The 17,826-nt window shown below is 39.7% G+C and overlaps 1 protein-coding gene across 1 annotated transcript in view; it reads left to right on the plus strand.

Moving 5' to 3' along the window:
* Window positions 1-17,826, plus strand: part of LOC102907475 (uncharacterized) — a 45,524-nt gene that overhangs the window by 14,367 nt on the left and 13,331 nt on the right. Inside the window, 1 exon segment of the mRNA XM_076573840.1 lies at window positions 10,650-10,742. Within this exon segment, the coding sequence (XP_076429955.1) occupies window positions 10,650-10,742 (93 nt within the window).

Here is a 17,826-nt window from a genome sequence, read left to right on the forward strand (position 1 = left end):
TAATATGTGTTTTATATATATAGGATGTTCCTTTTTATTGATGATTTCCTGCAGTTGTGTGAATAATGAAATTAATTCTGTATTATCAGGAATAAATTCAGCAGTTTTAATATGTAAAACAACTCTCTCTGCAAATTGAGAGTCAGTGACTATATTGAGGGGTTCTGTGAAGTCCATCAGTACCATCAGAATGGCATACAGTTCTGCCTTTTATACAGAGCTATATGGACTTTGTACTACTTTACTTAAGTCTCCTGATTTATATCCTGCTTTCCCTGATTTATTTGCATCAGTATAGAATGTGAGGACTCCAGAAATTGGCTTTTGTCATACAATGTGAGGAAGGACCCATTCAGTCTTCTTTATGAATTCTATTCTCTTGCTTTTGGGATAATGGTTATTAATATCTCCCAAAAAGTTACTGCAGGCTCTCTGCCAGTATTCATTATCTTTCCATAGTGATGAAATTTCCTCATTAGTTAAAGGTACTACAATTTCTGCTGGGTCCATTCCTGTCAACTGCCAAACTCTTAATTTACCCTTTTGAATCTAATCAGAGATCTTTTCTATATAAGTCTTTAATTTCTTATTTGGTTTATGTGGTAGGAATATCCATTCCAATATAATATCTTCCCTCTGCATCAAAATATCTGTTGGAGAATGTCTGGAGGGGAATATGACAAGAATGCATTTAAGTTCTGGATCCACATGATCTACATGTGCTTCTCGAATTGTCTTTACTAGAGCCAATTCCTTCTCAGCTTCAGCTGATAATTCTCTTGGACTATTTAATTCTTTGTCCCCTTCTAGAGTATTAGCCAAATTTTGTAGTCCATCTTTGGGTATTCCCATGATACCCAGTAAGTTGGAAATGCTTCCTAATAACTTTTGAAAATCATTAAGAGTCTTCAATCTATCTCTTCTTAGTTGTACCTTTTGGGGTCTAATTTTTTGTAGCTCTATCTTATATCCTAAGTAATTAATAGAATCTCCTCTTTGTATTTTTTCAGGAGCAATTTGTAGTCCCCAGTGAGGCAAAACTCTTTTTACTTCTTCAAACATGCTTTCTAATGTATCGAACTTTGGATCAGCTAATAGGATATCATCCATATAGTGATAAATTGTGGATTGTGGAAACTTTACACGAATTATCTCTAATGGTTTCTACACAAAGTATTGGCACAAAGTAGGGCTGTTTAACATTCCATTGATATCTCTTGACTGGCTGAGAATTATTATAATTAGGTACTGTGAAGGCAAATTTTTCTCTATCATTTTCTTGTAAGGGTATGGTAAAGAAACAGTCTTTTAAGTCAATAACTATTATTGGCCATTCTTTGGGTAGCAGAGAGGGCAAGGGCATCCCAGTCTGTAGGGAGCCCGTTGGCTGAATTACTTTATTAATATCTCTCAGATCTGTCAGCATTCTCCACTTACCAGACTTTTTTTTTTTTTTTAAATAACAAATACAGGAGAATTCCAAGGTCTGGTAGATTCTTCAATGTGTTGAGCATTTAACTGCTCTTGAACCAGCTGTTCTAAACCTTGTAGCTTCTCTTTTGTCAAAGGCCATTGTCCAACCCAGACAGGTTTATTAGTTAGCCATTTTAAAGGTAAGGCAGTTGGTACTTCTGAGAGTTCAACAACAGTCGTGCTCTGTTTGTGAACAGCCTGAATGGTTGGTGACTTATTTTTATAGCATGTTATGATATTATTTCTAGAAACATGCATTGGTCTATATTCCTTTTCTGAAAGTGTAGGAATTTTAATCTGGGTATTCCACTGTTGTAACAGATCTCGGCCCCAAAGATTTACTGCTACATTTGCTACATATGGCTTCAACCTTCTTCTCTGTCCTTCTGGCCTTATGCATTCAACCCATCTTGAACTCGGTTTTATCTGAGATAGGGTGCCAATCCCTAAAAGTTGGACATCTACCTCTTGAAGAGGCCAATTCGGTTGCCATGATTTTGGTGTAATTATAGTCACATCTGCACCTGTGTCTACCAGGCCCTCCAGAACTAGGCCATTAATTCAAATTCCAAGCTTTGATCTTTGTTCATTTATGGAAGTCTGCAAAATATTTGTTTTATAGTGTTCTTTTTAAACTGTGATCCGTCTATCAAAGCTGTTTTATCATCCATTGCAGTATCGGTTTTTACATTAGGCATTGGTTTATTCAGTTGTCCTAGAGAGGGATTTCTTCCACAGTGGCTGGGAATGTTTGTACTACATTTGATTTAGGGGCCTGCAAGAGGCCCCCTGAGGCATTTCCCACCAGTAAAGGGTTGTCTTGTATATCTATTTTTGATCTGCACTCACTGGTCCAATGTCGGCCTTTGCCACATCTTCTACATAATCCAGGAGGTGGTTGGGGTCTCCTGTTTAGGCTATTCCTAGAAGGAGTATTACTTCTAGGAGTACCCCATGTACAGTTTTTACTTATATGACCTGGTGTACCACATTTAAAACTTTTGGTACTATGGGGCCTTCTTTCACCTCTGGGATTTGTCTCTCCTATGCAAGCCTCATTACTGTAGTTAAGAGACTGAACACCATTAGTATATTGAATCCATTCTTCCAAAGTAGCTGATCTGACCTGTAATGGTGTAAATATTCTTTTGCATTCTGCATTAGCATTGTCGAACGCCAAGGACTCAGTTAATACTTTTCTTAAATCTTTGTCTGACACAGCTCTTGTTATAGCTGTGTTCAGTCTTTGTAAAAAATCAGTGAAGGGTTCGTGTGGACCCTGAAATATCTTTGTGTATACCTCAGTTGCTTTTCCAGGTTCTGGAATTTTTTTCCCAAGCATTTAGAGCTGCTGTACGGCATAGGGATATTATATGCTCATCATAAGTGGCTTGTACATTCCTGTCAGCGAAACATCCCTCACCAAGTATTTGATCTTGGGAGATCATAAAACCTCTGATTTTACCTTGTTGTTCTAATTTTTTTGCCTCTTCTTTCAACCAGCTTTTCCACTGTAACTGCTGGCTATATTCTAGAACAGCTGAAATTAACTGATGCCAGTCATCTGGAATGATTCTATGTGATGCAGACCACGAATTTAACATCTGTTTTATGTATATGGAGTGTATCCCATACGTAACTACTGCTTCCTTTATATTTTTAATGTCCCTTGTTGAAATTGGTGGTAATGAATGTGTCATATATGGCTCAGGGTGTGTGTCATCTGCTGGCTTCTCATGGACGATAACAGAATAAGCCATTATATAAGAGCCATTTGTAGATGTTACAACCTCTATGGTCTTGACCTTCTGCTTATTAGTTTCCTTGTCATGTTTACTGAGAGTTTCTTCTAGGGCTTGCAAATGAGCACCTAGGGTCTGTTCTAGGGAGTGAACCTCCTCTCTTGCAAGGGACTCCAGATTTCTTATGGAATCATAGAAGTTTTTATGTTCCTCAGAAACACATGATTCCATGGACCTTATCCTATCAATTAACAATAATCTTTCTTCCTTATATACTGTCTGAGTAGCCACAACTTCACTCTGGAGAGTTAGTGTTCTATCCATTAAATATTCATATTTATTATCAATAAAATCAATTTTGGGTACAAGCCTGTTTTGTAAATCCTGATTAGCAGATTCTAGAGAAAGAATCTTTTTCTGTAAGCCTTCATTGCTATCTTTGAAAGCCTGTAAATCCTGGTTAACAGATTCCAGAGAGAGAATCTTTTTCTGTAAGCCTTCATTGCTATTTTTTAAAGCAGATTCCAGAGAGAGAATCTTTTTCTGTAAACCTTTATTGCTATCTTTGAAAGCCTGTAAATCCTGGTTAGCAGATTCCAGAGAGAGAATCTTTTTCTGTAAGCCTTCATTGCTATCTTTTAAAGCAGATTCCAGAGAGAGAATCTTTTTCTGTAAGCCTTCATTGCTATCTTTGAAAGCCTGTAAATCCTGGTTAGCAGATTCCAGAGAGAGAGAATCTTTTTTCTGTAAGCCTTCATTGCTATCTTTTAAAGCCTGTATCAGTCCCAATAATGACTCATCTTTGTTCTTAAACCAGTGTTTGAACACTGTGTGAATTATTATGATGAATGCCAAAATGGTATAGGCCAGATATGCCTTAGGAATGTCGTATATATCCAGGAAGATGTCATTCATCATACAGGCAAAAAGGTTTTTAAATTCTTGTGAGGTAATGCTGTTGGCCATATTACATGAATTACTCAAAATTTGTTAGTCAGGTTTAAGTTGTAAAATTATCAAGTACCTTTACTTGAAACAATATGCTTACCTTTCATGGTTTTTGGGGCGTGTAGTAGCACTTTTCAGCCAGCAGCTCCAAAACAGGGCCTGCTGGCGGTCTTGGCTGGAGTCAGAGATGGTGGAAATCGGAGGCAGCACTCCCCTGCCTTTTTCACTGGTCTGGGGCTAAGCTAGGGAATTGAGATCGGACTAGTTGCTCCCTTTTTCAGGAATGGAACCGTGTAAGTGTTCCCTGGTTATATGGAACTTTGCAGGCGGATTTAGGTACCCGCCAGCTAGGGAGGAGAGGGTGAGAGCTGCCCAGGCCTTTGGAATTTGCCCCACGTGAGCGCCAGATATTGGAGAAATTATTTTGGCCACTCCACGTAGTAAGGATATTTATTTAATGGCGTAACTTACAAATTAAGTGAAAGGTAGGTCGCAGGGTCTAGGAAAGGTGTATCGCAGTCCAGCAGTGTTCTCTGGAGCTCTGCTCAGTCCACCTCCAATTTTCAGCATCCCAGCACAGAGAGAGAGCACTGAGAGAGCCTCGCCCATCCAGCTCTTGGGTTTCCAGGCGCCTCCCCTGGCCCCGCCTTGTAGGCGTGACAGTTGCCAGAGTCTCAATGGGGGGTTGGAACTTCCAGATCCAAGCTGGAATGGCTACCCACTACAGTGGTAGGTTCTTGAACTGTAGGATGACCAAGGAGAGCTGCAGTTGTGGAGTAGAACTGGGGTGGTAGGAAAGCTGTGTGTGTTAGAGATGGCAGAGCCTGAAACATGGAACTTCTGCAGTCTCTGAGAGCCCAGAATATCATTAGAGTCTCAGAACTTGTACAGTGTGATACAGGAAGCTGCTAGGTTTTGGTTTCCTTAAATGTGATTGATTATTTGCTATTCTCTTTTTGAAAACAGTGTGCTCTTACTCTTCTCTTTCTTTCTTTCTTTTCTTTTTCTTTTTTTTTTTTTACAGAATATACATTTTTGAGACTCTAGACTTACTAAATGTTGGAATTTTTAAAGACTTTGGGATTTAAGAAGTTGAGAATGTTTTATGTTATTATTAACATATCATACTTTGGGGACCATGGCAGGAAAAGTCCTGTTTTGATAGGGATGTACCATAAAATTATGAATCAAGTGAATGTTTTCCCCCATAGTTACTTTGAGTCAGGTTATTTTATCGGTTTAATAGAAATGAAACTACTTCACCACCCTGTTTGGTGCTCAAAATGAAAAGAATCTGGATATGAATTCATGGACATCTACAAGGCCTCTTACTGAAACACATTTTCATCATACAGGTTTGATTCTTCTTCTGTGTCACTAATGTACATTTCCTTACTGCTCTCTATTACACGGTCGTCAGCCCTGCAACCATACACAACCAACAAAAACAGACTCAGCAGGTTACCTTCATGTATTTCAGCATACTTACTCATACATACTTGACAAGGAAGGAGTTGGAAGGAAAACATTGGAAAAGGGATGGAGTGAAAAGAGAACAAGGGGAAAGTGATGCTGTATCTTTTAATTAAAATGTATGGAAATAAAATTTAAATAATAAAAGGGGATAGAGAAATTGCTCAGCAGGTAAGATCCCTGGATGTTATTACAGAGGACCCAGGTTCCATTCCCAGAAGCCACATGGTAGCTAACCATTTGTCCCAGGCATATCCTGCCCTCTTCTGGCCTCTGTAAGTACCATGCAAAGACACATGCAGGCAAAATACCCATATAACTACAATTTTTTTTTAAAAGTTAGAAGAAGGAAATAGTGGAATTCTCTACAGCAATGTCACAGTTCTGAGACAGACAGCAGTCAGGGCTTGTTAAAATGAACTCCTTGTTAAAATGATCCTGTGTGGAAGCAGCTGTGGCCTTCTTCTGAGTCAGCCTGCTCTGAGGCAAAAGAAGCCTTATTTGCTTAGCAGAGCCATCCAACTAAGAGCAGCGACCACAGTGCTGATAAGTGACTTTTCCTTTGTGTTTTCTCTATTTATGTTCTCTCTCCTTTGTTATTGTAAAAAGAGCAGAATTCTGTATGAACATGTCTAGGCTCCCCAAGTAAAATCCCCATGATTTTCTTGCTTAGGGAAAGCATTGCTTTGGAAATGACTCCCCTGTTCTCCTTGCCTCCTACAGGTAAGAAATCTTTCTCAGGTCTTCTGTCTTGGCTCTTGTGATGACTATTCTTGGTAGCCAAACTGACTACCTCTGGAGTTAGCCAATACACAAAAAATTGTGTAAGGGTAATGAAAGACTTTAGGGGCCTGCCTTAAAGAGTTTCAGAGTCCAAAGGAGCCTCTACAACCAGTGGAGGAAAACTAGAACTATTGGTAGAGAAATGAATCTACTCACTCTGTGTTCTTTCAGGCCATGTCTCTGTATTAAAAAAGCATTGTCTCTATAGTGAATGTACTGGCCTATATACATTTACAAATAGTAATTCCTTGGCAATGCAATGCAAGTCTTGAAATTCTCAGTGTCATAGAGAAAGGTGGTAAGATTCACACACAGAGCAATAACTATCAGGTTTCATTGATGGCACAAGGTGAGAGTGGCTAGTGGAAGTTTCTGGTGAGGTCAACCAAGGATTAAATCAATAAAGAGAATCCAAGGGGGGATTCGGGTGCTCAAACTACATTCCTGAGTGTGGCTAGGTATAAGGCTAAAAGTCTATTAATAGTGAAAATCACAGATAAGGTAAAACTGTTTTTTTCTCTCTGCTCTGCTTCCAAAGGCTGTTTTTCAAATGGGCAGGGTAAGCATCCTGGGTTACTAGGCAACCTGTATAAGGAGTAGAGGAAGACCTGCAGCTTTTGGTCTGCTGTAGTACTTTTGCTATCATAAGTTGCTTAAAAGAAACTTCTTAGATCTAAGGATTGCACCTATTGCTTAAAGGTGCAGAAAAAGATAGGATTAAGCTTAATTTACACAAGAAACAGAACCTGGCACCTTCCAGGCCCTCTGACCATGGAGGCCAGGTCCTCAGAGAGTCAGTGGGAATGTTTATTTTTCTCTGCAAACTAGCAAATGCCTGATTACCTTTCCCACTACATCTCAGGGTAAATGCAAGCAATAAATCTCTTAAGCTAAAATCTTGTGCTGATAAACTGAGGAGAACAGAAGTACAAGCAGTGAAGAATTTAAGGTTAGTGAGGTTACCTCAGGATAGTTTTTCTTATCTGCAGGTGAAGTAAAGCCAGGGCATATTTCTATCTATCTAACGGTTGCAAATCAACAATGTGGTAATACTTTGCCCTTGAATGTCTGAAAATGTCTCAAATGAAATACTTTTGCCTAGAAAGTTACAGTGGCCAATGCCAGGCAATAAAGATAATTGCAGGAAGTCAGATTCTAAGTTTACGTTGGAAAAAGGAACAAAGACCTGATCTTGGGAAAGAGGGTTGTTTTTTTCTTTTGCCTGCTTGACTGTCTTCACACATAGTGAAAGTTATCAATATACTCCAGATGCATAGGGGAAATTGTCCCTAATAAATGATCAATCACACTGCCAGAAGCTTTTGCAAATGAATCCCAAGGTAGTAACAACAGGTGGGAAATCTAAAATTTCACACAAGAAATTCACTGCCCCAAACAGCCAATACATTCAAAAGGCAATAACTCCAAAACACCTTGCGTTTAGCCTTAACTCCTCCACCAGAGCCCCCAGTTCTAATGGGTTGACGTAGTCAATGACGATGAATCCGTATTTCATATTTCTGTAGTTTGCAGCAATTGGATATACCTGTGAGAGATTATTCTTAATGAAAGGTTTTGAAATGGGAAGACCCTTCATTAATGTGGATCTCTGAGGTAAGACGATCCACCTTTAATCTCAGCCAGACCTTCTGGTCACAGCATATATATATATATATATATATATATATATATATGTATGTATGTATGTATGTATGTATATGTATATGTATATGTATATGTATATGTATATGTATATGTATATGTATATGTATATGTATATGTATATGTATATGTATATGAAGGAAGCTCCTTCTCTGCCCGATTGTCATGGCTTTGCCTAGGAAGGTCATTCATTTACTCTCTTTAGAGCCCAGTTCTTAGGAATTCTAGTGTATACCGAAGATTATCTGAGACATCCAGCCTCATGAATTGAGTAGAATTCTTGACCTTTCCATTGGTAGACAGCCAGTGTTGGACTAGCTGGAGAGACTGTGAGACATTCTAATAAATCCACTTTCTACCTACATATGGAGATTTATTCTATCAGTTCTGTTCAAGCAGAGAACCTCACTAATACTGTTGTTGTTTTTTTCCCACCTGCCCAGAGGAAGATGTTGTAGCTAACAGTAGTGCTCATAAAGGCATCCTTCCTTGTTCCATTTCTCTCTAAGAATTCAACTTGTTGTGAAGACTACACTTCATATTGTTAAATTGTCAAGAGATTGAAATGAATTTCAGGAATAAAATTCCTAAAGCAATAGAACCATCATCCAGCCTTCTGATGGAAGAAAGATCTATCTTGTCTGTGATCTGATTCCTTGTTTTCTCTCCTGGTTGTCTAAAGTCCCTGTGACAACCAGGTAAAAAGTACCTGAGTTCATCAGACCTCAGTGTGAAGCCATAAAACAGACATTTCATTTTGTGACCTAAAATCTCTCTGTAATTGTTAATATTCTGGGCATCCTTCAACCTGGTGGAGAGGGGAATCACTCCACTCCACATTGTGTAATGGGCTATGCAAGCTAGTCACGTGGTGTCCAGGTGGAAGAAGGGGAAGTGCCTGTGGAGTGCAGGAATATAGCAAGGTCAGCTATTTGAGCCAGGGGCCAGTGCTGTTGTAATGGAAATCTCTGCAGATCTGGAAAAGGTCTGTGTCTTGGGTGGAAGGCAGGGCCAGGAACCACTCATTGTACAGTCTTTAAGCACACTGTTACCCTAAGGAAGGTGCTCTTGTCACTCAGGCCTCACTAGCCAATCAGGCCCTGCAGTCTGACCTGCCAGTCAGAGGAGAGTGGTGGGGGTGGGCTTTCCAGGGCCAGGCTGCAGGCTTGTCTTTGTAACAGAGTGTATACCAGTGGTTTTGTGTGCTGCCTGTGCTGTTGGAAGGAGCAGAGGAGAGAGCATGGGTTAGCTGGGAAGCCATGGCATGGTGAGCAAGAGGCTGCTGTCCCTAGGTCAGGAGGAGCAAATGGTGAGCCTCAGAAGCCATTATGGCAGTCCTCTCTGGGGTTGGGTGGGAACCTGTAGCCAGACTCCCTGTCCTGTGAGGTCCCATGAGGCCATTGCAACTCCCTAAACCCAGGTTTAGGCCTCTGACTAACAGTGCTCTGTGGGCTGCCTTTGCTCAGAGCATTGGGAACAGGGAGCTAGGGGCTGAAGAGATGGCTCAGTGGTTAGGAGTACATGCTAAGTACATTACCCCAGTTCAATTCCCAGCACCCACTTGGTGGCTCACTACTGTCTGTAACTCCAAGGTCTGACACCCTCACACAAACATACATGCAGGCAAAACACTAATTCACATAAAATAAAAAGTAAAAATAAAAATAAAAAACTGCTCTCAGTAAAAATTTTTTAAAAATTAAAAAAAAGAAACATCTTTGTAGTCAAGGTCAACATGTTTTTAGTGCATCCATGGAAGGCAGGCAGCCAAATTCAGAAAGGGCTAGTTTCTCCACTATCTTCTAGAAGTTTTGTACTTTGGATTTAATATTTAAGTGAAAGATTCATCTGCAGATAATTTTGTGGAGATTATAAATGGCATCTCTTGTGTTGAGTACCACTCCACTATTAAGCTGTGATCTATAATTGTAAAATTGGTGATATAAAGGATTTAACAATGCTTAGGAAATAGTAAGTCATAGAAAGTAGAATTTAGTTAAGGGAGGGCCTCCTCTAAAATACGAGAAAGGTAAGTATATGCTAACCAGCCCTGTTAGAGATTAGGATTCTAGGATACACATTTGTTCACCAGGATTATCCAGGCATTTGCCTCCAAACTATGTATGACAAAGGAGATATCCCTGATTTTCAAGCAGCCACTAGGCCCATCCTTCTATCAAAGAACAGGCCTCTAACAAACTGCTCAGGGCACTACAGGGTCACAGCCAACCTTAAGGCACGGTGTGAAGGGTCCAGTTTTCATGTTCTGACAGAGGGACAAGGTAACGACTATTTGTAAAGAAAAACACTGTTGTGTTGGGGCCTGGCCTGATCAACAATACTCCCTTTAGGCCCTCACACAGAGAGAAGGACGGTGCTTCAGAGAGCCAGAAAAGGCCTGGAGTCTAGGACTTGGGAGCTTTCTCTAAGGACCTCATATATTCAGAATAAAATAGAGCTCCTTCTTTAAAACCAGGAACATGCTAGGGAGAGCTGGTAATGATCTGGGGCCAGGACCTTTGTGGAGGGGTTGCTTCAGATCCTGGAATAAAATACTTATTACCACAGGGCACTATGGTTATCAACCCCAAGGCCACTGTGTACTTAGCCTGTCACCTCTACCTCAGGACCCTGTCACTGAAGAATGACCTGCTGTTTCAGGTTAGTGATGTATGTGCTTAAGGAATAATACTGGGACTATCTTTGCTGTGAGTTTCCCATCTGCCTAAGTGGCTAGACTTGCAATCTCCTGATCCTATTTAAATGTTCAAAGTATAACTGGAGCCTGAACCTAAAAGAAAGTTAAGGATGACAGAACATGTGGAATGCAAAATCTAGGCTGGCTCCTCTTTGAGCATTAGCTAGAGATCAATGCATGCTATAATTAATGAAATTTTTCTTTATTAATCTCAAGTATATGGAGTGATTTCTCCTTTGGAAGGCACATTAATTCTTGAACAACTGCACCTCCAGCTATTTAGAAAAATGTTTCTGAGATAAACTCTCCTATGTAGACTCAAGTGACCTTGATTCCAGTCTGTTGATCCCCAGGGAAATGACCTTGGTGTCCATGACTAAACATTATAAAGTCTTAAATTAAGTGACTCTACCACATCAGAGTTTTAAAATTCCCCATTTGTGTCATGTAGTTGTCTATCCATTGTCAGAGGGAAAGGATTTGCATGTGGAGCATGGCTTCTGCCTTCAGAGGAGATAGGAGGAATAGTTTATTGTGTGCACTTCAGGGGGAAACAGGGTAGGCAATCAGCTGCTAGAATCATCATTATGAAAAAGGACCTGAATTTGGCAGGGCAAGTGATTTTGTAGTTTCCCAGCATGTTTTAATTCCTGTCATGTGAATGAACACAGACCAGATTGGTGGGTGTACAATTTGAGAAAGTTAGTTTGAGCCCATGAATATTGAATTCTAATTAGATAACTCTCCTTTGCAGATATGTTCAGTCTTGCTTGACAAAATTAAGTCAGTTCAGAAGATTGAGAAATAGACCATTGCCTGTAACTCTGTGTCAGGTTACAGATCTTAGCAGCCAACATGTGCATGGGGGCAAGAGCAATCAGTGTTTTATTAATTGCATTTCCTCAACTAGGGAAGGTCCTACTCTTTTTTGTTTTTAAGTCAATATAGCTAAGTTTTTTTAATCTTAAAAATAAATTACTTTTATCATGCTAAAAAGACAATTATTGTTATTTTTTACATTTCTTTTTCTTTAAGTGCATTTCTTTTTTAATCTCCATTTGTTTCTCTTTTCCAATGTTTCTTGGTCATTAATAGTTTCATTACCTCTCTCTCAAGTGCTGTTGATTTTTTTAATTTCTGTTTGGAGCAATTTTTCCTGTAGGCTTGCCTCATGCTATGTAATTGAGCATTGTTTTGAAAACCTAATCCTTCCTCTGGTGCTGGAAAGATAGTCCTTAAACTCCTTCTAGGCTGGGTCTTGACTGGTCAGTGAGAAGGAAACATAGACCAGTGAGTCAGTGTCCTCCAATCTCTCTGGCTTTTATTGGGGACATAGAAATGAAGAGGGACCTTGGCAAGAAAGGACTTTAATGACCAACTTTGAAGCTGCTGTAGTGACAGTGCAGAAAGGGAGGGACAGGAAGGAGGGTGACATTTCCTGCTTTGGCAGTAGTTGAGATTAGCAATGTGGTAGGTAATCAATTTCAGATGCTCCATAAATGTCCTGACTGGTCATTTCTTGGGATCCACAGACCCAGACAATCAAGAATCTAGATAAAGGACTAACCTTACCATGAAACCAAATTACTGTAGTTGCAGGAGTTCAACCAAGATAGAAGATCTGGGTAAAATGATGTGGCCCTGCCTAAGAGGAATATTATTTTTCTGGTTTGAGATGTTCAACCTGAGGGAAAAGGTGTGACTTATCTTTGGTGTGTTCTCACACAAATCTGCAGTTTCTGGAGCACATGGCCCTAAATCCTGCTTCGACTTTTCTAAATAGTTTTTTGAGAGTATAACTACATCATGTCCACAGTCTCCTTCCTGCATGCAAGGCCTACCATTGCCCCTCATGTTTTTTAATTCATGGCCTGTTTTTGCTTTAAAAATAGTTAAACAGTAACAACACTTGATTTTTTAGTGTGACCTATATTTGGCTGTAGGAGTTCCCAGCTAAGAAGCAAATGGTTGGCTGCATTGTACAGAGTGTGTAATGGATTGTTCACACAAAGCACTCCATGCCTTGAAAGAGGGACCAGAAATAGTGCAGAAGACTTCAAGAATTTCCACTAAAATACTAGGGAAATACCTGTATACTGGGGTAGAATTGCAGAGCAGGGAAGGCCTGTGCTGTCTGAGTCACTTGATCTCTGATCACCCAGTTGGGGGATGTTAATGTCCTGAGGCCCAGCTGGTTGGACTAGGCTAATGTGGGACCCTGGGAAGGTTTAGCAATCCCGAGTACCAATGGGAGGTAGCTATAGAGAGCTGTGAGGGAGACCAGAAGCCATGCCATCGTGAGTGTGGGGTCAGTGTCTTCACTGTCACAGAGCAGGAACAGTTCTTGTGAGCTGCAGAGGTTTCTAAGTTTCGTGTGCTTTGGGGTAGGTAGATAGGACAGATTTCATATCTTGTGACATAATCCACATGGCAGGAAATTGACATGTAATTCTTCTTCCACAATGTTTTCTATGTGGGCATCAGTGGGGCTAGGTTTGCCTGAAACCACAAGGGGACACTACAGTTTGCAAAGCCATAGCAGAAGATCACATCCATTTGCAGAGAGAACTCTAGAGCATGGGACCTCTCTGTTTTGAAGAAATATCAGTAGCTAGAGGGTTAAAAATGTAACAGTTTAAAGTTCATTTTTAGTTAATTAATGGAAGTTGTGATGTCTCTGTTTATTTAATTTCTATAAACATAGAATCATATGTAGTTGGGTAATATTTGTCAAGATCATACTTTTCCTGGCTGAGATTCTTTTGGTCTTTTGATTAAAAGTGGAGTATATTTTTATGCTTTTATTTCTGGCTTTTTCTCTCTATCCCCTTTGTCCTTTCACATTGTACACATTGTTGATTGTTGTACACATTGTTGATTGTTGTAAATCTAGAAGTTACATTGTGTCAATGTGTGTACTGTTTTTTTACGATCCTATTGAGCATCTGAGTGCATTTCCCATTTGCATGTAGCTTTGGAATTAGGTAGCCTGTTATAAAATTTTGGGAATATTCATTGGATTGTATTCAATCCATGCTACAAATTTACCAGAGCCAACATCTTAATATTGATGCATAATATTCCCAAGGATCATTTATTTACTTCTCTATTTATTTAGGTTTTGTTGTTGTTGTTAATCTATGAAAGACCTTTAATTTATTAGATAAAAAGTACTAGGGGGCATAGCAGGTGGCTTAGCACATATTCTTCTTGGGGGTTTTCTGAGTTCATATACCAATACTCAAGTTGGGAGGCCAATAACCACTTGCTACTCCAGATCCAGGATATCTGATCCCCTTTTCTCTGGTCTGTCACCCGTACACACAAGAAGGCATTCTCTCTCATACACAGACATACACATAAAAATAAGGATAAATGTGTTTTCAAAAGTGCTTGTGACTTATAAAGCAACTAGAGCTCATGGCCCTAAATCCTGCTTCAACTTTTCTAAATAGTTCTTTGAGAGTATAACTACATCATGTCCACAGTCTCCTTCCTGCATGCAAGGCCTACCATTGCCCCTCATGTTTTTTTTAATTTAACATGTTTTTGTTTTGTTTTTCTTTTTAGGTGTATTGTGCAAATCATGCACTGTTTCTTTAAAAGTCTGTTATCTTGCATTTGGTTTTAATAAGATTTCTTTTGCTCCTTCTGATGCTTACTTGTATGCAATCATCCATCATATTATTCATAATACACAGGAACTACTATATCTGTGAGAGATTGTGTTGATTGATGATTGATGTGGGAAGGCTCCACTGAGGTTGCAATATCCCTAATCAAATGGACCTGAGATGGATGAGAGGGCTAACTAAGCACAAGACAGTGACCAAGCAAGAGCGAAAGCTAGTAAATAAAGTTTCCCCATGGATTTGCCTTCAGTTGCTAGCTTAAATTTCTAGCCTAAGCTCCCAAAATGATGGATTGTGATCTGGCAATATGAACCAAATAAACCTGTTCATTACCTGAGATAGTTTGGTTAGAGAATTTAATCACAATAAGAAACAAGCAAGTTAGAAGAAAATGTGGTATACCAGAAGTAATTTTGTTAATGCAAAGGACCTTGAATCGATGACTTTTGGAGGAATATTGATGATATGAGTACTTTAGATGGCAAAATCCATAGAAAGTTGTACACATAGCTTAATTGGCTATTCTTGTAGGATTGGGAAGATGGGAGCGTTGAGAGTAATGCATACAGTGGAGCTTGAGGTCATAAGAATTCAGGGGGAACTAGACTCCATGAAAAATTTAACTAGAGGTTATTTGTACAATATTTTGGCCCCAAATCATTCTTGCTTTCTCCATTCCATTAGAAATTGAGTAAGCCATAAATAGAAAATAGTGAGCTGATTTCTTAGGCAATATATTGATCCTGTAGCTTGGTTATTACTGCTGACTCATTCAGGTTCTACAGTGAACAACAAGTGGGGCAGAATGAAATGAAAAGTCTGTGTTTTGTAGAGAAAAACAGCACTATGTAGTTTCAGATGACAGTACCTTGGTGAAGCCAGCAGGAACTTTCAAGAAGACTGTTACCATTAAAGAGAACTCTCTTGCTCTACAGTAGAAGACTATCAGGGTGCCCTAAGTGTAAGACTCTATCAGCTAAACTTTCAATTGAGTAAAGTGATTGAATTGAGTAAAGTGATTTCTAGTCCCAAGATGCAACTTCATAACAGAGCCTGCTGAAACTCTAGTCCAAGCATGGCAGGGTCCATCACAACTTAGAATCCAAATTTGGGGAATATCACCCATGTTGTACTTGTTCTGGAAACAAGAAAGATGCATAATTTAAAGTCGGGGATTCTTCCTCTATGGCATCAGTTTAGCACTGTTGTACCCTTTTATGTTTGGCAGAGTCAGAAACTCAGTGAGGAGGCTATCATGTTCATTGCATGAAACTGTGACAACAAAGCTTGTGTTGTATTTTGAGACCATAGGATGTTGAAATACCCAAGCATGGGACATCTGCCAGGGAGAGCTTCATACAGGAAGGGGAAGTAGCAAAGCAGAGACATGTATGAAAAGTTGTATGGTTAAAGCTATCTAAGCCCTTTGAGAATGAAGCCCCATGTGTCTAAGACAGAGCTATAGAATTTGGTGTTTGCCCTGTTGAGTTTTAGTCTTACCTTGGTCCAATCTTACCTCACTGTGTCCGTATTTCTCCTTTTCTTTTCTTTTTAAATTTATTCTTCTCTCATACAATACACCCCAACTACAATTTCCCCTCCCTCTATTCCTTCCTTGTTCCCCTCTCCCCTAGATTCCCTCCTTCTCCATTTATCTTCAGTAAAGGGCCAATCACCCAGGGATATCAACCAAACCTGGTACAACAAGTTACAATAAGACTAGGCAAAAAAACCTCATATCAAGGCTGGACGAGGCAACCCAGGAGGAAGAAAAGTTCTCAAGAGCAGGGATAGAGTTAGAGAGAACTGAAAGTGTGGTGGAGGTCCATGGATTTCTGATGGCTGGTGTGGCTTCTAGTCCAGCAAAGAGTCTTTGCCTGAGGTTGTGTATGTATTCTTCTGGCTGCTGGGGCCTATACTTGAACAGAGGATGCTGTGGGATAATACTTTTGTACACTGGTTTAATAAAACACTGATTGGCCAGTAGCCAGGTAGGAAGTATAGGCAGGGTGAGCAGATGAGGAGAATTCAGGGAAGAGGAAGGGCTGAGTGAGGAGTCTCCAGCCAGACACAGAGGAAGCAAGATGGCAAGGCAGAACTGAGAGGTACCAAGCCACATGGCTAAACATAGATAAGAATTATGAGTTAGTTTAAGTGTAAGAGATAGTCAGTAATAAGCCTGAGCTAATGGCTTTTATAATTAATATAAACTTCTGAGTGATTATTTTATGAGCAAGCCACGGGGCTGTGGGGGCTTGGCGGGATTGGACAAAACTTCTGGCTACAAATGGCACCCAACGTGGGGCAAGAGTTTACACCTGAAATCTGAGCGAACTTAATAAGAAAATCTAAAACAGAGCCAAAAACAGCTTCCTACTTTGTGTCTCATTTGGGCCATGAGACACCACAGGATATGGACTTGAACATAGCATGAAAATTTTCCACAATGATACACAGAGGTGTCTCCAAGCCACGCAGTGTGGTGCATGGCAGATTTAGCTTTTGCTAGTACAAAAAAAAAAAAAAAGTTTTGGGGCTACTCATTGCTGGATGGAAGCATAGACCCAGAGTCAGCGGTGAGCATTGTCCCCCCCCCCCCGCCCAGATTTGGCCATAAACATAGTTCTGCCATGGTGGGAAGCTGAGGTGGGTGGAGCCAGCAGCCAAATCTGCCATTTCAGTACTAGCCAAGTTGCAGTTTAAAGCAATAAATTCACAATAAGTTTCAGATGGCATAAACCTTAAATGGTTTACAATGTGTGTAAAAGTGTATGTAGGCTTGGAAGGGAGAGAAAAAGGAATATATGCAGTTATATAAAGAAATAATTTTAGAAAATAAAGTCTTTAAAGAGATAGTAAAAGTAATATAAAAAATAAGGTAGATAAAGATGCAGATCACACAGAGAGTCTGGATTATATTGTTTTGGGGATTCTTAACTGAAGAAAGACATTTGATTGTAAAGACTGCTAAGTTAAACCAATATATATTTTAAAGGTATCTTGACTTCAAAATTTTGATCTAAGGATATGTTGCTTTGAAAAGGAGGCTCTGCTTTTGTTTCCACAGGAAGCAAGAGGCTATGGAATTGTCCCAGGTTAAGATGGATCAGATTTTATCAAGCCACACATCCTGAACCTTAACAGATGATACCTATTAACAAAGGTTATAGCCAGTCTTCCCAGGAGTTGATCATTATCATGAATTTTCTCAGGATCTCCATAAGACTACCAGTGCCCCCTATCGACAGGAAGTAGCCTATAACACTATAGCTACATTCCCCCAAAATGGATTATGAATGTTTATCTTTGTTTAGATTGTTGGTTTTACATTGTTATCGGACATAGTCAATCTATTTCTAAAAGGGATAAGGGGATATGATATAAAAATGTAGGATATAGATATGATAGGATAAAA

This window comes from Peromyscus maniculatus, chromosome 6 (assembly GCF_049852395.1).
Source record: "Peromyscus maniculatus bairdii isolate BWxNUB_F1_BW_parent chromosome 6, HU_Pman_BW_mat_3.1, whole genome shotgun sequence".
NCBI lineage: Eukaryota > Metazoa > Chordata > Mammalia > Rodentia > Cricetidae > Peromyscus > Peromyscus maniculatus.